Source organism: Clinocottus analis, unplaced genomic scaffold (genome assembly GCF_023055335.1).
Source record: "Clinocottus analis isolate CAN_PGR_092001 unplaced genomic scaffold, fCliAna1.0.p SCAF_7, whole genome shotgun sequence".
Lineage (NCBI taxonomy): Eukaryota > Metazoa > Chordata > Actinopteri > Perciformes > Cottidae > Clinocottus > Clinocottus analis.
The window spans coordinates 7,112,978-7,132,751 of record NW_027176229.1 but is presented as its reverse complement, the minus strand read 5'-3'; the positions used below and the strand labels follow the sequence as shown (position 1 = coordinate 7,132,751).

General features: G+C 40.5%; 1 protein-coding gene across 1 annotated transcript in view; it reads left to right on the top strand.

The window, feature by feature from the left end:
• Window positions 1-12,015, top strand: part of aacs (acetoacetyl-CoA synthetase) — a 31,840-nt gene extending 19,825 nt beyond the window's left edge. The window contains exons 11-18 of the mRNA XM_068605101.1: window positions 1,961-2,025; window positions 3,947-4,069; window positions 8,408-8,521; window positions 9,327-9,452; window positions 9,660-9,729; window positions 10,010-10,068; window positions 10,514-10,716; window positions 10,840-12,015. Of these exons, the coding sequence (XP_068461202.1) occupies window positions 1,961-2,025; window positions 3,947-4,069; window positions 8,408-8,521; window positions 9,327-9,452; window positions 9,660-9,729; window positions 10,010-10,068; window positions 10,514-10,716; window positions 10,840-10,977 (898 nt within the window). The 3' untranslated portion in view covers window positions 10,978-12,015. The remainder of the gene's footprint in view (window positions 1-1,960; window positions 2,026-3,946; window positions 4,070-8,407; window positions 8,522-9,326; window positions 9,453-9,659; window positions 9,730-10,009; window positions 10,069-10,513; window positions 10,717-10,839) is intronic.
• The last annotated feature ends 7,759 nt before the right edge of the window (window positions 12,016-19,774 follow it).

Genomic DNA, 19,774 nt, shown 5'->3' with positions numbered 1-19,774 from the left:
TCTTACATAATTTATGAGATAGGATTTCGAGATATGACATTTAAGCAGGCACACGAAGCATGCAGAGGCAGCATGCAGGAGGCGTGTGTGCAGATGCAATTGGCTTGTGCACGTTTCCATTCAAATCATTCAGATATTACTTCTTTGGACTTTTCACTTGATCTACCCCTGTGCATCTTCCTTCACCCCATCAACAACTCCATTAACACAAGTCGATGTGAACATGTAAGAACAGATCACATCTTTCAGTGCAAACCAATTTCTGGTTATTGACCAGTCAAGCAACGTTGTCGTTTTGTCTCCCAGAGACCAACTCTTTTTTTTTTTTTCTTCTTCTTTTTGATTGACAGACACGGTTACCGTAGTGATAAGAGGCAGTTTGATTGATTTGATGTCAACAAAAATAACTTGAGAAGACAAGAATATACAGACAGAGACAGAAACACAGCCATTGACAGAGGCAGACTTTAAAAGGCCCTTTGTTTTAGAATTCAAAACTGCAGGGGAACACAGAAGTGACGTTTTGTCACTTCTTACTTTCCACACGTTGTCCAACTGTTGTCAGCTGTCAGGATGACTTCCACTCACACAGAAGAAAGCAACCATCCAACATCCTTGCATTTGAGGGTTGTTGTGCACAAACATCTTGTCAATACAGTCTCCTCTGAACTAATCCCCTGTAGAAAATTTACAAAGAAGACATTTTGTCTTCTTATGCTAGACTGACCATTATTGTGTTTGACTCTTTTTTTGTTTGTTGTTTGTTCGGTTGAAAGTCAATTCCAAATCAATTGTTTTTCTTCATTTTTCTTATCTGCCCATGAATGACTGAGCACACAAGCTCTGTTTCAGCATCACCTTGCTTTTCGTTTGCACAGTGACACTCTCTTCTCCTGGGAGCTTCCCAGTACAACCCGACGACTGAGCAGCTCCACTGGAGCAGATGGGATTAAGGGCAAATGCTGTTCAACTGTTGGCCTTTTCTTTTTCTTTTTTTTCCACATGCAGCACACAGACATTGAAATTATGCCGTGCCAAGCATAGATTCAGGGCAACAAATGGAGCATAGTCAGTTCAGGCTGAGCATTGATGTCATGCTTGCTTCAGGTCATTCCTTGCTTTCCCACCAGTGCCTCATTCAGCAGCTGAAAAGGAACCATCCAATCATATTTATACAAGTGTATAAACCATTTATAACACTCTACCATCTCAATATTACTCTGCCAATACAGGCAAGTTGCAGTCTCAACTCACTCCATTACCCAACTTTACAATACAACCTTCTTGTTTTGTCAACCCGACTAAAATCTCATGTTCATAATTGTTTAGTAAGTGGGGAATTTGGTCACCCGGTGCTCACATTTCACTGCCACTTTTACACTTGACAATATAAGCTATTTATAAAAAAAATGGAGCTGGCTATAATGTGACATCACATCAAATGCCACCGTGCGGAAGTCTGTTTACTTGTGCAAAGCCGTGTGTAAGTGCCAGATGACATATTGTTGTCGTAGTTGGGGACTGAAGCATGGTGCCCGTGTTGGGTTTTTATTTTGATGGGCTCGATCTAGAATTTCAAGCCCAGTTTGTCAGCTTGTCTGTCCATCCACTTATCTACCATATCTTGAGCTAAGATATCTAAAAAATGACCAGCCAGATTGCCATGAAATTTGGCAGTACTATTATTTCTACCCAAGAGGATGATTCATAATGTTTGCTAATTTGGTTCTGCTTTTAAAAAGTTTCCGCTGTCACAATGTAGAATACGTTACATGCATGTAGGAGGGCTTTTACAATGGCTGTCTTTGTTGGCAACTCTGACGCAAATTATTTTCCTCCCAAAATATATCTTTTTTTCTTTTTTGAAAGGAACGCTTCGCTGATCCTTCATATTGGTATGCTCTAAAAAGTCATTTCCGTCTTTTCCGTCTGGCTTTCTCCATCTGTTTCTATTCTCCAGCATCACTATCTTAGGTACCGGGGCCAAGTGGCTGTCTGTGCTGCAGGAGAGGAACCTGAAACCCGGTGAGTTGTGGTAATGGACACAAGCATGTATACACCGACGTGAGCATGCACACAGACATCCAGAGACACACATGGACGCACACAGATAACAAGCAGATATTCGGAGAGAAATACACACACACACACCCACACACACGCACACACACATATATAAACACACATCTAGTATCTGAGAATAGAACATGGAACAATAAGACCAGATGAACATAATAATCGTTATGCTGTTTGACTCTAAATGTCCTTTTTGCCATCGACCTCATAAATCAACAGTTTGCCCTGTGTTTTAGTGTTTGACACTGAATTGAATGGATAAAAGTGCTGTTGTGATAATTCATACGAGTCATGGATAGAAACAACTAATTGCTTTTAATGTCACAGCTCTCCAGAGAAAGAATCAGGTCTCTGCACATAATCAGAGTTGTGCCAGTGCTTATTAGCCTCCCTGCTAACCTTCATATGGGCTGTTGTCTCTTTGCCGTTTCTGTGACAAAAACATGTGCCTTTAAGAGTGCATGCTAAAATTATTGCTGCTTTGCTATGTTCTTTTGCAAAGGTACACACGGTATTGTAAGAGAACAAAGCACGCGCTTAAAAGCACCGGCTCCAGTTCTCAATTTGATATAAATTGTGAAGATATCTCAACTTTTATACCTGGTTCACACTAATGACAATGCAGCTATTTTTGTGGGTGAAAGACAAAGAAATTACATCAACTGGCATTTGGTTTGCATAATTATTTATCAAACCTTTTGCTCTTCTGTTTCTCACCTTCTTTGTGTCTTCGTCATGGCTTTATCTAAACTCTGAAATTATCCTCCTGTTCTCCTCATCTTCATGTAAATTACCACTTATAACTATTTCAAAAGGTTTATCTGTTTCCTACTTGTCCTTACGTTCTACATTCTCTGTCTTTCACAATTCTCCTTTCCTCTCCTCTCGACTCCTCTCCTAAATTAGCACTTAGCAACTGTTTATGCAATAAACATTGGTTGTGTGTGTCTCAGTTCCCAGTGCACTGTTATAATCACCACAAATCTTTATTCATGGTGCCTGTTTTGCGTGTCTGTCTGTCTGCAACTTGTGGACTGATCACACACATTCCCAATTTGTGGCTGAGCAGGAAGGCACAAAAAACAAAATGTGTCTCTCTCTCTCCCTCAGCTTCATCCCCTTCAGTCAGCCAGCCACTTGATCCATTTGGCACTGTGTGTGTATGTTTGGATGCTTATTAGTGAAAGAGGGCATGGCAGAGGGGTGTGTGTGTGTGTCTGTGTCTGTGTGTGTGTATATGCGTGAGCATGCCTCCAGTGGACTCAGAAGGGTAGCGGGAGCTTCTTCTCGAGCTGCCCCAGCGGATGGGCCCTTTTCCCTGGGCTGACATTTGGACCGGACACCTGGAGGCATGGTGGGGGGTAGCAAGACTTCCCACTGTGTCTGTGCGCGCGTGCGCGTGCATCGTAGTGTGTGTTTATGGGGTGAGGGTCGGTTGCTGGAAGCTTATTAGTTTGCAGGGTGCCATTGGCTTGTGGATTGGGCATATGTGTGTGACAGAGCGCATGCATGCATGGACCATGGGGACTGAGACTAAAGGTGTGTGTGTGTGTGTGTGTGTGTGTGTGTGTGTGTGTGTGTGTGTGTGTGTGTGTGTGTGTGTGTGAGTGTGAGAGAGATTACATGCAAGCTTGTGTGCTATGTCACACACAAAAGGTTGGCAAAAGGCTTCAACACAACATGAGGGCTGCATGGAGCCACGGCTGTGAACATGTTGAAATTGTGTGTGTGTTTTATTTTATTTTAAAACTGAATAAAAAAACTGACATTGCCAACTGTACTTGGCAATTATTAATATTTAAAAGTGTCTAATATTGAGTCAATTATTGTATCTTTGATTTATATTTTTGCTGTATCTCCTTCTCCCCAGCGGAAACGCACAACCTCCAGTCCCTCCACACCATCCTTTCAACTGGATCTCCTCTCAAACCTCAGAGCTACGACTATGTCTACCGCTGCATCAAGAGCAACGTGCTGCTGGGCTCCATCTCAGGTAACCGACACATGCTCTGCAGGGACACATTTTATCATTATTTTCTAAGAATCTAGATAAATGGGAACAAATAGCAGCAGCTTTTCAAAATTCTGGTCATGTGTACTCCATTGACAATGGGAGCTGCAGATACAAATGCAAAATATAGAAGCAAAGCATCTGCGACACAAAAGGACTGACGGATACAAAGGAAATTCGAACAAATAAATTGCATAGAACTGTACATTTTCTTCACCACCCACAGCACCACCACTCACACAAACACACGTCCTCTCAGCCCATTGTTATGTTGACAGGACAGTAGAATGCTATCTGTCTCTCTACATGAGTCCTGAAACGTTTAACATTTAGCACAGCCTGGGTGACGGAAGTATTATGGACACACACACCGACACACACATATGGAGTAGCAGCTTGGAGTGTCACAGACGCACGGACTAACGGCAGCTATGCACCACGCACTCACTGTGAATGGCAGCTCTGGTGGGTAAAGCATTCAGCCACAGATGCATACGTACACAAACAAACACACACTTGCACACAATGATATGCAGGCAGAAGGGTGGTACTCAAGGGCGTCCTTTGCAGTGTCACCCACAAGGCAGAAATCTGTAGACAAAAAGAAGCAGAGTACGAGCTGAGTGACTAATTTATTATCGATGTATCTTTGTTCTTCATTTTTGTTTTAACATTTCTTAGCACGGACTTTGTACTCGTGTGTCTTATGTTGACAGCTTTTGTAGAAATCTATTAGTAATTTCAATAGTAATGACCACTTTGTCTTATCGCTTCCTCATTCACTTCTCTACATATTAAATACTCAATATTTCACTCTATAATTAACCAAAATCAGTGATTTCAAACGATCATCTTCCCTTTGCATTATCGCTGAGAGGTACAGTCAGTTAAAAGGTAGCCACACCCTCAAGAATCTCCTGCTTGATTGTCTCTTTTACTCTAAATGGGACCACCATTTACAAAATTACCATCATGCTGTATTAAAGCAGACTTGAAACTGATGATTGAGACCATAAACTCATGTTTACAAAGTTTACAGAGGTAATAAATCAAGAGAGAAGTATTATGTTTTCGTAGACGTCTATATAACGAATGTTACGAAGGTAACTACGGTTCTAGGAATCCTTCCAGACTGCCAGAGGAAGTGGTTTATACTGGATGACTTGTATCAACAAAGTCACAAGGAATGCCAAAGAAACTACCTCATATAACTTCAGGATGGCCTCTTACTCCGGATGGCTGAGCACGGCCGTTCGTTCTGTATGCAGAGGCAATGGCCTCCACTATCCTGTGGCTACAAGCGACGAGCTCCTTTCTTTCATACAAGTTCAGCTTCAGCTGATGCTAACATGGTAGTTGGCTCGCATGGCGAGAAGATGAAAAAGGACTGATCTTGGTCACAAGGTCACAGGTGACTTTGTTGTTATAAATACTCGACCTGCGCATGTGCGAGACAAAAAGTATCCAGTGTTGAGCACTGCCTCTGGCGGTCAGGAAGGATGAAAGAGAATCAGACTTCTTTTTGCAACATGAGGAGTTTCCCCCCCTGCTGACCATTAGCATTAATGCAGGTTTAAGGCACTTCCTCATTGGCAGTGGCCCAATACGAATGTCATCCCTAAGCCCTCAAACCCTGAACCTTCAGGGACTTACTGACATCACCTGGTAACTGGTTGGGTGTGAGAGGCTGTGAGGGCTTGAACTAGTGTAAAACATGAATGGGACAACACTTTGCTGCAATGCATAATATGACCATGACAACATCGAACAAATATTGTCTAATTGTGAATATTTATTTTATACCTTTTTAACTCCCTGATTTGAATGTCTTCCAGGCTCTTTCCTTACTTGTTTAATCACTTTCCTGGTTTAGATTTGACTCTACTTTTACTCCACAATATGGGTATCAACATATTTTTTTAAGAAATCTCTCACAATTATGTATTATTATCACCTATCAATCAGGCTTTCAAAAACAATAAAAATGAGGCCCAAGTCGAAACACTTTATTTTCCTTTTCAAATAAGTAATCTGTTGAATTACAAAACTAGATCTGTGTGTGTGTTAATGGACCGTGTGTCCGTGTGAATGCTCTTCAGAACAGCAGGTCCTGTCCCATCAGCTTCCTCCTGGCCGCCAAGGGCAACAGCCAGGCTCCAACTTTATTGGCTGCCAACTGGCCTAACCTTGACCCCCGTGTGTGTGTGTGTGTGCGTGTGTGAGTGGATTTATCACAGCATATGGAACTGACTGGTGGTCATGGTGGCATATGTGATGGGCCCCTATGCCTTTTTCACCCTGCGTGACTGCGTGTGTGGTTGTGTCTGCAACCGTGTGTGAGTTGATGCGTTCATTTTTATAGTGTATAAATGATTTTTTTCTCCATTTTTATGGTGTGTGTGTGTGTTATCCTGTCTGCAGGGATGTCAGACCCCCGTCGCGCCTCATTGGGAGACTTTAACACTTTCACTGCTGGATTTCCTCATCCTAATATACCTCCGCCTGACACCCAATATGTCACTCCTCTCCTCTTTTTTTCTTCATCTCCTCTCTTTCCTTCCGTTCTCAGTAAGAGAAGAACAAGTTGAATACCCCTCAGCTTGTGTTTTTAATGTATTCTTCGAGGTTGAGTTTACTTTGTTTGCGTGTGCATGTGTGTCTGCACAAATATTGAATTTATGTGTCTAAAGTCTTCCTGTGACTTTCAGGGTGTGTATTCTTTTGAGAATTCCCCTTTTGAATTTATGAATCCATGTGTTGGTTAACTGGTTGTTTTTTCTCAGTTGGTGGCTTTGTGTGACCCAAAACTGTGCCAGAGGATGTTCAAAGTAGTCTCACCTACCTACAAAAATGAAAGCAGACTTGGATGCACACAAATATATACACACAAAGTGGGGAGTTAAAAAAATATTTTTCTTCACTGTTCAGAGTAGTCAGTTCTGTTAGAAACATGAGATCAATGTGACAAGTTTCCCTCTTGTGTATGCACACACGATACACACAATACACTCGCACTAAATAGCTGATGATGGAAGGCTTCCTAAGAAAGCTGCAGTGGCTTTTGGCTTAAAATATATGTGTGGGAACCAACCCATCAAAATGAGTGTAATAATAAAATAATTGTGTGTCTTCCCATTTTTAAGTTCCACTTCCTCCTGGGAGCCAATTAAAGCCCAATAAAGAAACCCAACAGAGATAGAGAGAGATATATAGAGAGAGAGAGAGACAGAGAAAAAGAGGGAACAAGTGTAATGACAAGTAAGAGAGCAAGCGAAGCGGTAGAAGGGCAGAGAGATGTTGGGAGCAAGCAAAAAAGATGGATGGATGGAGTCTATGATACAGAGAGGAAACGAAACAGGGAGGTAGAGTTGGGACAAAGGGAAGGGAGACGAATAGAACGTGTCAGAAATAGTAGATGATTGGAAAGTAGAAAGAGACAAATAGATGGTGCGCCAGAGGAAGAAAGAGTGTGTGTGCGCATGTGCTCTGCAACAGTGTAGAACTCCTATGTAGGTCAATGGAGGTGGAACAGGGCACGAACACTCCCAGTTTGTGTTGTCGTAATGTAGGATGCATACAAAAACTAAGAAATGTTTAGTTTAGGACAGGACAGGAGGTTGTCCCTGTGATGCTTTACGGAGGTACCTTATTCCACAGGTTGATAAACAAACTATGAAAATTGTACCGGATTTCTTTCGAAGTAGATTGCTATAAAACTTGAATTTACCTTTTTTGCCACTATGGTACAGAACAACCCCACAGCCAACATAGGTTATTACCTTATTAGTGCGAAACTTTTTTTAGGTATTTCTAATTTTGAATATAGATTCATCATTTAAGTAATTTATTAAGCCAAATAGTTGCTGGATACAGCCTTCAAAATGCATGTGATAATCATTCTTTTCATCCATTAATTGAAGGATTGGTGGTTCAATCCCCAGCTTTGAATTAGTGATTGAGAGGCAAATTGTAAGGCGCTTTGGATAAATATAGTACGATGTAAATACAGCCTGTTCACAATATATACTTATGTTTTGTTGTTTTCACCATCCAATTAACTTTGTCTGAAGTTCAGGGCTGGTTAAGTGGTGCATATAGTTGTTTCATTGGACTGGACCATTTTGTAAACAGCTTCTGCTTGAAAAGGTGTAAATGAGAGTGTTTCACCATCCCCACCACCATCACCACCTTTTAAATCCAAAACAATCCGCTGAAAGAAACTAACATGTTTTTAAAGGTGTTGAGTTGTTTCATTTCAGACTATCAAGCAACTAAATCTCCCCCTCTGTGTCTGTTTTTTTCTCACATTTCTCGGCTCAGGCGGCACTGACATAGTGTCCTGTTTCATGGGTCAGAACCCAACAGTTCCAGTGTATCGAGGTGAGATCCAAACAAGAAACCTCGGTATTGCTGTGGAAGCCTGGAGCCTTGATGGTAAGACCGTGTGGCTTATAAATGTAATACTGTTGCTTTTTCTCTCCATTCAGCCAAAACTCTTATTAATCGATTAAGCGTTCTACAGAATAGTGCCAACACAGTGCAGGGGTCATGTCGACGACGTTAAGAAGTTCCTAGTTTGAATCGTAGGAGGCACTGGAAAATGTTAATGAGGAAAATTAATTGCACGCCAGTTTATAAACTGCTGAGATGCCCTTGAGCAAACTTCCCATCTGCTTCTAAAGCTGCTTGGTAGCTCACGGAATAAGATCGTAGTGACGCTTGGTCACTTCCATGTGTCGATGAACCAGTATGCATTGGCATTCGTTCAAAGCTGGCCAGTGCTGAGGAGAGTAATTAGTGAACTTTCTCTGGGTAAATAAATACAGGTATCAACCTCGGGGACATTTTTCATGAACAATCCAAACCAAAATGAGAGATTTTTATCTTGCTGTGAGTCTTCAAAGCCCTGTATGTTTTTCTCATTGATTTTAGTCCCTTGTTCCCCAGCCCCCGATCCCAGCTGCAGGCTGTGCTGGCGTGTCTCCACCACCTCAAAGGAGAGTGGATTGAGTGATAATTTAAAGGCAGTTTGCGGGAAGAGTTTGGGATTATTTTAGTCGCTCTCTAAACCTCTAACACCTTCCTAAGGGAGGAGGTGAGGTCTGTGTGTAACCACACAATAAAGTGTATCAGGTTCTCTGAGTGTGGGATACATTGCCACGTGATTTTTTTTTCATTTGTGTGTGTTTCCAGTGCCACTAACTTTTTTTTTGTTCTTGTGAAATGTGTGTGTGGACAGGTAAGCCCGTATGGGGAGAGAGCGGGGAGCTTGTCTGCTTGAAACCGATCCCCTGCCAGCCAACACACTTCTGGAATGACGAAAACGGGAGCAAATACCACAAAGCGTACTTTTCGACATATCCTGGTAAGCACAGAGATATTTTATGTATATACAAACCTAAAAACTGTTTACATACAAATAACCCAGAACCTCTTTTGTATTATTATACTCAATACAATTCTCGACTTCTTCTTCATCAGAGGTTTTTGTTTATTCATTGCGTGTTTTTAATTGTGGTTTAACATTTGTTTGTAATGTATCTTTTTCTACGACCACATTATTTGTCTCCAGGAGTGTGGGCTCATGGAGATTACTGCAAAATCAACCCAAAGACAGGAGGTGTCGTCATGCTGGGCAGAAGGTCAGCTATTAACTGTTCTACTGCAAGGAGAGCTACTAAGTTTTGAAATAAAGCATTGTTTTTATTTATTGTATCTTAAAGGTTCAGTGTGCAAATAATAAAACAAATAATTTGACAAACATATGGTTTCTAAATTGCATGTGTATAAAGAATCACAAGCTTACATAAATAGTTTCTGTATGCTTGTAGATTTTTTTTTTATTTTCTCAACGTGTGGCAAGACAGCTTCTCTAAGACAGAACCTGGAGTTTTGGATCTTGAACTTGTGTTTGTTCTACAGTGACGGCACATTGAACCCCAACGGAGTCCGATTTGGCAGCTCAGAGATCTATAACATTGGTGAGTCTTGAACGCTACGGGTGGAAGTGCCGGTGTGGGTGTAAGAAAGAATAACATGAGGAAAGTACGTGGAAAGAAATAGCATTTCAGATTGAGATAAAGTCCCCTTTATGTGGGTAGAAAAATATTCCATCCCACCTCTAATTTTGTTTACTTGTCATTATTTGTTTCAGCCAACCGAATGTAGTAAAAGCACAATTGATTATGTATTATTATTATTGACTGTAGTCTGTGCTCAGTTTGTAAGTTGTTAATGATGAAACATTTTTCTCTGTCACCCATTTCCTCTTAACACACTCCACCTTTTCCTCTCCTCTTCTGTGTTCTAATCTTTGCTCCCTCACTCCCTTCACCTCTTCTCTCCATGCCTCCAATTTGCGCTCCTCATTTCTGTTCTGTCTCCTTGTCTTCCACTCTGCCCTTTCCGTTCCTCTCCTCTTTGCAGTGGAGGCGTTCGAGGAAGTGACAGACAGTCTTTGCGTTCCTCAGTACAATGCCGATGGAGAAGAGCGAGTTATTTTGTTCTTAAAGATGGTACCTGGTCGGCCCTTCTGTCCGGAGTTGGTGGCGAAGATAAAAGGAGCCATTAGGAAAGCTCTGTCTGCCAAACACATCCCGTCTCTGCTGCTGGAGACCAAAGACATTCCAGTAAGAGAAATATGAATATCATTCAGATATAAATACACCTGTCAGATTGTCCTGCAACAATGGGTATAACTGTAAAAGTCAGTTCTGGCTTGATTGACAGCCCCTTTCTTTATCCCTGTGCAGTACACCATCAGCGGTAAGAAGGTGGAGGTGGCTGTGAAGCAGGTGATTGCTGGACGGGAGGTGGCACAAAGAGGAGCCTTCTCCAACCCTGATTCACTGGACCTCTACAAGAACATTCCTGAATTGGAAAACTATTAAAGACGAGGCTTCACAGAGCTGGAGAGAGGATCTGCAAAAGAGCACCAGCTGATGAGATTCTTTTAATGAACTTAATTCAAATTAACGGGAACAAGGAAATATACACTGGGGTAGTTCAGAGGCACCATGAGCTTTGTACAAAGCATAAAAAAGGGTACGTCAAAACAACACAAAGATTGTACAAATAATATGTCAAAATGAGAGCTGTCCTGCTGCATTGGCTAGCTTTCAATCCAGTGGTAAAGCAGCTGCACTTAGTCGACCATGTTCATGTATCTGTGGGATGCTGTATTCAGCTTTGGATGCTGTGCACATCAATATAATATGACGGGCACAGCACCACTTGTGTATACGCTCTTACTCTGAAGCCACCAATAATGGAGAAGTGTAATTTATCATTACTTTGCTTTGGTTTCACTTTGTGATTTCTATCAGCCAGTGAAGAGCCATGTCTCTCTGTGTCCCCTGCTTCAACCCCAGTGTTGGTTCTGAGTGGATCCCAGCCTGAAAAAAAATCCATGGAAGTGTGCAGATAAACACGCAAACACCTGGGATTAACACCTCTGCTTCAGCTCATATCACCACATCATTGTTATGTGGTGCGTATTGCTTTATCAAATGTATGTATATATGAATCTATATATTTTGGACTGTGAAATTATGATGACATCATAATTATGTACCTGAAGATAGTGACCCTAACCTGCTGACCAAAGTGAGTCTCAGATTTTAGAGGGCCATAACACGCCAGGAGATGTAGTTTGAATCCAAAAACAAGGGGTTTCCATGTAAAACTCATCTTTCTGAACTTTTCCCAACCTCAAAAAGTTATTCATTTTTGGGGTTTTACATGTTAAAATCCTATCAATGATTAGAGTTTGTTACAACTGACTGTTTAATTCCGCCCAAGACGTTAAGGCTTGTATTAATGAGGCTCTACAGCTGAATGTTTAACTCCTATTGGCCCTCATTTATCAAGGTCAAGTCAGCCAAGGTCAAGTGTGATCTAAAAGTGAGCGAAGGTTTATTTCACCACAAAAGCCTATATATATATATATATATATATATATATATATATATATATATATATATATATATATATATATATATATATATATATATATATATATATATATATATATAAATAAAATGTATGTTCTGTATCTATGTTCCATGTTTGTCATAACTAACAAAAATGTGTTGTTTTCCTAATAACTACAGTGCAGCCTGTTTGCTTTGTACATGGGAAAGCTGAATTATTTATACAAAAAGTCCTCAGGCTGTGTGTTAAAGCCTAAAGGGGAATTCATGCTATTAAAGATGAACTGCAGTGGCTTTGGTCACCAGTAGCACAACTTAGCGTGCAATCACAAAACATCAAGTGGGTTTCATTTTCTGTTTGGGGCATTTGATCTTTGGAGGAAGCATTTAATACTGATCCAGGGGCAACACATGTCTTTTTTTTCCCTTTTGACTTTTAATTTAGTCTTGTTGCCGGATGTTTTGAAACATATTCAAAGGTACGAATATAAATAAATCAACTGGAAAAGTCTGCAGTTCATCTTTACTGTCATATCCACAGATTTAATCGTGTCCTCATTAAAGACACCCTGTGGTCTTTTTGACCACTTGCAGCTCTGTGATGCAACATTTCGATGTTTGCATGAGTATGCAGGTGACATATTCCTTCCGAAGGTGTCACACAATTCCACTGATTGGCATGCCTCAAGGATGCTTATATCATTCATTTTGGGTTTGAAGACTTGTGTAAAGAAAACTTAGAAAATACCACAAGGTATTTTTTAAGTCCCAAAGATACATAGGCTCTTTCTTATAGAGCCGGGGATCATACTGTTCCCTTAGCACTTTAGTAAATGTCTACTGTATGTGGTCGTAATGAAATCTGGGTAAAATGGCAGATCTACTGTTTCCTTCTGTAGTATGCATGCAGGTTAGGCAGCTCTTCTTATCAGAGGTGGCAAACATTATGCTGGGTGTGTCCCATGTAAATAACTTGATTGAATTTGTTTCTTCAATGTCTGCCTTTAGGGAATCTACAGTGTAATTTTTACCTATTTTGGTGTTGCGATAAAGTTTATTGAATCAGATGTGACGCGTGTCTTTGTCGTTGATTATTTGCTCTTTTTCACAACAGGAGAAGGGTCATTGTTTAGGTTTACTTTATGTTGGAAGTTGACAGTCATGAATAGATGTGACCTCATCTCATTTGCTCACTGTGGGTGTGTTCAGTCGGAGCTTTTTCAGAGGGATAATTGCACAAGATGCCACTGAAGTCGTGTGTTCATAGAGATGGGTGTGTTCCCCGGTTGCCTACTGTCAGCTAGCCATTAAAGTAAAGGCAGTCTGAGAGCAGAAGCTCAAACAAACAGTTTTGTGTTCCTAAAATGTAAAGTATAGAGTCAGCATTCATGTTATTTTAAACAGCTTAACTGAAATATTCACTTCTGATACAAAACCATCACAAACTAAAAAAAAAGCAGCTGTTAACATAGTATCTATTATGTTTGAGTAATTAATATATAACAAATCGTACTGTAGTTGCAATGCACAGACTTTATGTGGGCCTGATGCCCTTTGAGAGTGTATGTGTGTGTATGTGTGATATGTTTTGATGAGAGCATCAAAGCCTGTCATTTTGACAGACACCTACTTTGAGAATAAACTTGGCAGTTTTGAAACCCCCTGTAACCTTTATAAGTGTGAACGCTCAGACCTGACAGTCAGCCAAACTTCAAAACGTAACCATGAGGAAAATACAAAAATAGAGAAACTTGGTTAAGGTCCAGTTCCTCAGTGTACAAAGTCTCACTAATCTAGCATGTGCAATTATTTTATGTATTTCTACCTTCAGTCATTCAAACATGAGAAAATGTTTTGTTGGCACGCTGTCAGCAGAGGAGACGGGCGAGCAGAGGGAGGGGAGAGCTGCAGAAATTAGCGGTGTGGGTTGAATGTAGGAATGTTGTCAAATGAAAATCTGAAGTGTTTACCAAATTCACAAATAATAACCATCTGATGAACATGAATAGTAAGTGCCATGCAGTCCCCCCAGAGAGGCTGTCTGTTGTTGTATGATTCATCCCGGTAGTCGCACATCACAAACCACAAAACGACTTTGAAAATGTTTTGACTGTAAACTCTGTACTTACAGGGGTTGATGGTTAATTCACTCTCGGTGCAATCAATTTATAAATTGAAACGGCACAGATTAATGACAGACCTTTTTTTCCCCACTCAAGTATTACATTATAAACTGACCTGTAGTGCTTATGTTAATGGTTTTCTTCCACACTAAGGAAAAGGAAATGCATGCACTAACTGGATTGGAAGGTAATTGACTTTGTTACCCCACAGGTGAATGTATTATGTAAAATAACAGTCATTCATTATGCAATTACAAAATATGCTGCTAGAACAAGCATGATAGTTTGGATGGACTACACACACACACACACACACACACACATACACGCGCACACACACAGGTCTGGTCCCATTTAAATCGATGACAACATAGGGTATGCTTTGGGTGTGGCTGTGTGATTGACAGGTCGTTACAATTCTGTTGTCTGCTCTGGGTGTTTGTCTGTGTTTTCCTCTTAGAACTATAACCCTTTTATGTATTATTAGTTCAATTGTAACATTTTAGTTGCAGGGCTCTCAAGTGTCACGCACTGAGCGTGACTGTCACGCAATTCGGTCTTAAATCACGCCCTCCCGCCACACATCGCATTTCTCACGCTGAAAAAAACACTCCAGGCTATTTAATGTGCCGCAGCGCGCAGACATGACCTGGTCGCGCGCTGCCCTCACCACGGAGGATTCAAGCCCCCGTCAACGGCTCCAGGGGGATATATGTCACGCTTGCCTGTCTTCAAAACTTGAGAGCCCTGTAGTTGTAATATTCAGCACTCGGTCATATTTAGCTTCACTTCTAGTGTCACTTCTGGTTCCAGAAAACCAAGATGGCGCCGGACAAAATGTCAAACTCAAGGCTTCAAAACCCCTATCCACAGACCGATGTGTACCTCCGGGCCATGGTTTGGACTAAGAGGGTTTTATCCTGTTAAACAACTCAAATGAGAGCGGCTTCAATTAATCTCTATTTAAATGATAGAGTTAGCGCTCAAATAGTGTTCCGATCAAACAATTAATAAATTAGCCTAAATCAATAATAAATGTGTGAAAAGGGCCAATCACAATTTCCCAAAGCCAAGGGGATGTCTTGAATATTGGATTAGTTAAAAGTTAAATTCCCTAAAAACGTTGGTTGTATGCCATTTCTAGAGTGTTAAGCATATAAGAAATGATCACGCCTCTCTTTGAGCTCTGAGCGATTCAGATCCTCCCGTCTCAGAAGTTGGAAACACTCCAACACTCTCGCTGTGCAGAATGTTTTATTATTGCTCATCCCCATAGGATACTTGTTACATCTAAATTGGTCCCCAAAGAGACTTTCTCCTGAAAGATTTATCACAACATTATTAAAGTGCTTCTGTGTGCTTTAACTCTACTGCACTCAAGTCTTGTGAACAAGATTGTAGCTGATCAAGATGATCAAGATGAAGCGCATCACCCACTCGCTGTCATAATGTAAAGCTCGGGAATGGAAAGAAGCCTCTGTTTCAGTCTGGTCAGAGAAACCTGAATCCCCTCTAGATAATGAGAGAGAAAGGGAGAACGTTTTTCATTCGACATACTTTCACTGTAATACAGCAGGAATCGACTGGTGGGAGGCAACAGTCGGATGAATTAAATCTCTCTTGAGTCGTGGCATGTTGGATTTGAGGAAGCTCACAGCGCCGTGTGGACGAAGCTTCCTTCCATTATTGGAGCCAATTCATGAACAAGTAGTCTCTGTCCACTTTTAAGATGGCAACACAATAAATAAAACATAGCGGGATGCATTTCTCGACATTAACATTTAGCTCAAAGCACTTGGCGCTCGTCTATTTCTATATTTTTATCCATATTTTTATTTTAATAAAGGGTTCAGACTCCACATACAGTATGGTTGGTTTAACCGTCTTTGTACGTCAATGCTTTCAGCGCCACATCCGTTTGTTCAGAACCTCAATGTGAAATATAAAGGGGACAAAAAAAGGTTAAAGAATTGACAAGAGGGGAGGAAGACGCAGGTATTGATCGAGTGACGCCTGCTGTGTCTCTTGGATAAGAGCGACAGATGGAACATTCCTGAATCATTCAATGGATCCATAAACTCTGCACATGACGGCAGAGGGGAGGAGAACTGAGTCTCAACTGACGTGCATTTGGTTAATATGTCATTTTACCCTACTATTTAGTAAATTCATGTCTTTATGAATTTAGTCCAGGAACACAAGGATTCTAACCTAATTCTTGAACAAGCAGACCACCACACATCTCCAACATCATCTCCCTGCGTGAGGAACCAAGAATCTGATCAAGTTAAGTTTCAGATTGTTTTCGTGCTCTTGTGGTCCAAGTTTAGGCTAAAAAAAAACAACGTTATTCCACACAAAAATGTTTTGGATTCCATTATTTTACTGATAAACACATAACGAGAAACAATAATCCCAAAAATGTATATCTTTGAGGGTAATTTAATGTTCCTCCAATGCCACGCAAAGGAGACCCTGTCACAGTTCAATACCGAACATGCGAAGAGGGTGAAACCCTCCTACGTTCTTTTAGTTTCATTTAGAAATAAATTCCAGGGCATCTGAACAATAATGTGTTCTCACTGTCACCTGACAGAGGAAAGTATTCGATTTAAGTACAAAACATCAGCGTATCCCCTCAAGGGCTCTCAAGCGAACGCTGTCAGACTTCCTGGAGCTTCACTACAGTTTTCAAGAATTTCTATTCTGCTCTCTGAAGATGCGACGAGTGGAGGAAGCGTGCAATACTTTTAGTTATTCTCGATGAATGTGAAACAGTGTTATTATTCTGGGCTTTCTGCAGTTATTCTCTGTCACTTGTAGTACCACCCACTCCACACTTACTGTTGTGTTTTTGTGCAAATTACCAGTTCCTAGTGTTCGGATAGAAAATAAGTCACATTTTAACTTGCTTGGCTGCATGAAGTCGGCATCGATCTGACCTACTTCCACAACTGAAACAATTTTCAGTGTTTTGTTCCATGACATGAATTATGTTCAGTGCACAATGTAAAGGAACCATCGAGACTGCCCCTTTTGCTCAGGTCTTCACGATGCTTTTGTTTACCTTTGTCTTTACGTATCATTTAGAATTAGAACTCAAATTCATCCCAAGTGGATTAAAATTGGGCTCTCCTTTTAGTTTTTTCAAGTTGAGTCACAATTCTGCACTTTTAGACAGAAGAAATTTTTGCGCATGGAAACAGCACCATCTGATGTACTTAAATTCTCCATCTCCATGTTTCTGTCTGAATTCCTCAAACGGAGAGAGAGAGAGAGAGAGAGAGAGAGAGAGAGAGAGAGAGAGAGAGAGAGAGAGAGAGAGAGAGAGAGAGAGAGAGAGAGAGAGAGAGAGAGAGAGAGAGAGAGAGAGAGAGAGAGAGAATAGCAGAAAAGCTGTGTGAAAAAGGATGTAAAAAAGCTGTGGAGCATAAATAAATCTGTGATATGAACAAACACATTTTTTTTTTATCTTCACATGAAAACATTTCATTTGAAGTTAACCTGCATTTGTTGGAAACATAAAACATTGTGCATTTCTTTCTTTAAAAAGATGTATTTACGTTATACTAGCCAATACTCTGAGGTAAAAACCACACAGCAAACAATGATCATGTGATAATTCCTTTATCAATAAGTGGCATTATGCCACTAAGTGACTAAATTTGTCAATCGAGAAATTAAAGTCATAAACTTCAGCAGACAATGTAAAATGCGATGAGTCGTTGGAAGGACTCGTCTATTCTAAAAAAACAAGCTTTTCTTTGTTTATGTAATGAAATGAATTTGACTTTAGCACAAATATATTTTTCTTCATGCAAAAATTAAGTCGTCAACTAGTCTCGCTTGATCTTCATCATGTATGCAGCAAAAAGACGCCTTAATTTGAAGTAGATCAAGCAGGATATTTTTATCGGCGAAACAAACAATTGGAGGCAGGTGAAGATGGAGAGACAAAAAGGTGAACCAAATAAAGAGAACGCAAAGCAAAGGGAGAGAAATGAGAACGAGATGAATCATATTTGAAGTCACAAATATGAGCCACATGGGCTGAACGCCATGAGCATTTTGATTTTTCTCCAATTCCACCCGTCAGTCTCGTCGGCCTTTTTCTGTGGGATTGTTCAGCTGAAGGTGGCTCCTGCTTCATCGAGGCAACCCATGTTCACTCGCTCACAGCCACAGCTTGATTTTTGTTCTTTGAGTGCACTGTGTGTGCGTGTGTGTGTGTGTGTGTGTGTGTGTGTGTGTGGTTTGTAGCACGTCTCCTTTCTGGCTTCTAAGTTTGTCAGTTTAACTCCCAAATAAATCCTGGCTCTTACAAGTGACAGCAGATCTCAGTGTGAGTGTAAAGCGACAGCCTGATTGGTTCAAATATGTTGGTGAAGGCCGCAGTACAGTTTTCTTTTCTCACATCTTGAGATTAGTTAATGGTTTTTCTTTCTTTTTTTTTTAAATGAGTGGGATGCATTTTGGCAGTTTTACCATCCAAAACACCTGAAATCTGTATGTATCACATGACGGTTCTTCTAATATCTTATTTTGTGCATTTTTCTTACAAAAATGTGCTGTCTGAGGACGAATCTTTAAACCTTAAAATGAACTTTTGACGACTACTTTTGATGACTACTTTGATGAGAAGTTGTTTGTGTTAAAGTTAACTCAACAAAGCTGTGAGATGTCGACTACAGTGTAATCCAAATATATACCTGTGTCTGTATGCACCTCACCAGGTGTTTTGAGTATTTTTCACATCTGGAGTTTTAGCACAATAATACGGTGCCCTTCCAGTTTTGTCAAAATCAGATCAATTGCTTCTGAGATTTCACATTTGAGTGACAGTCGGATACAGCTGGATCCATCTAAGGGGTTCAGATGGAAGCCGCTAGACAGGAGGATGGATGAATGAATGGCATGGGAAAAGACAGATACGGGAGTGGTAGGGAAGTAGAGAAGGTACTGTTTGTAGAAGAAACTTTGAACGTGTAGCTTTCTAAGCTGCCAGTTACTTCACGATGGAAGAACTACAGCAAAGCTACAGTTCCCTGGAGAGAAATATACTTTTGTTAACAAAAGTTACCTCGAAAAAGTGTTGAATCGTCTTAATAATCATGGAAATTTGCAATGTCCTGATACAAAAAATTCAAATCACATGTCTGCAGTGGCATGGATCAGGATGGTACGTGCCCTTTGCCCTCCACAAGAAGATGCCAACAATCACTTCATTATAAAACAACTATAACAACAAAACGCTTTGTAGTTACACAGGAAGTAACCTTTCAATATTGGGGTTGATGCAACAACAAAATATTAGTATTCATAAATCTCCATACAAATATTCAAAACAAAGCAAATGAGCAAGGAGCAAGGATGTAAAAAACAGAAAAGACGTCCCTGCTGACTTTCAAGATGAACTTCACTTTCCAAGTCTTATTTCTTAGTAGTCTCTGAATGTGTTAATTATTAAAATTGCAGCGCATGCAGAGAATCCTGTTTTCCCACGGTTTAGTCTGCTGGCCCACATCGGCATCGATCCGTGTCCTTGATTGCAATCACACTCACAAGGAGAAGTAAGTGGGAAATGTGTTTTCATTAAGAATTTATAACGCACGCACACCAACGTGAGATATCCC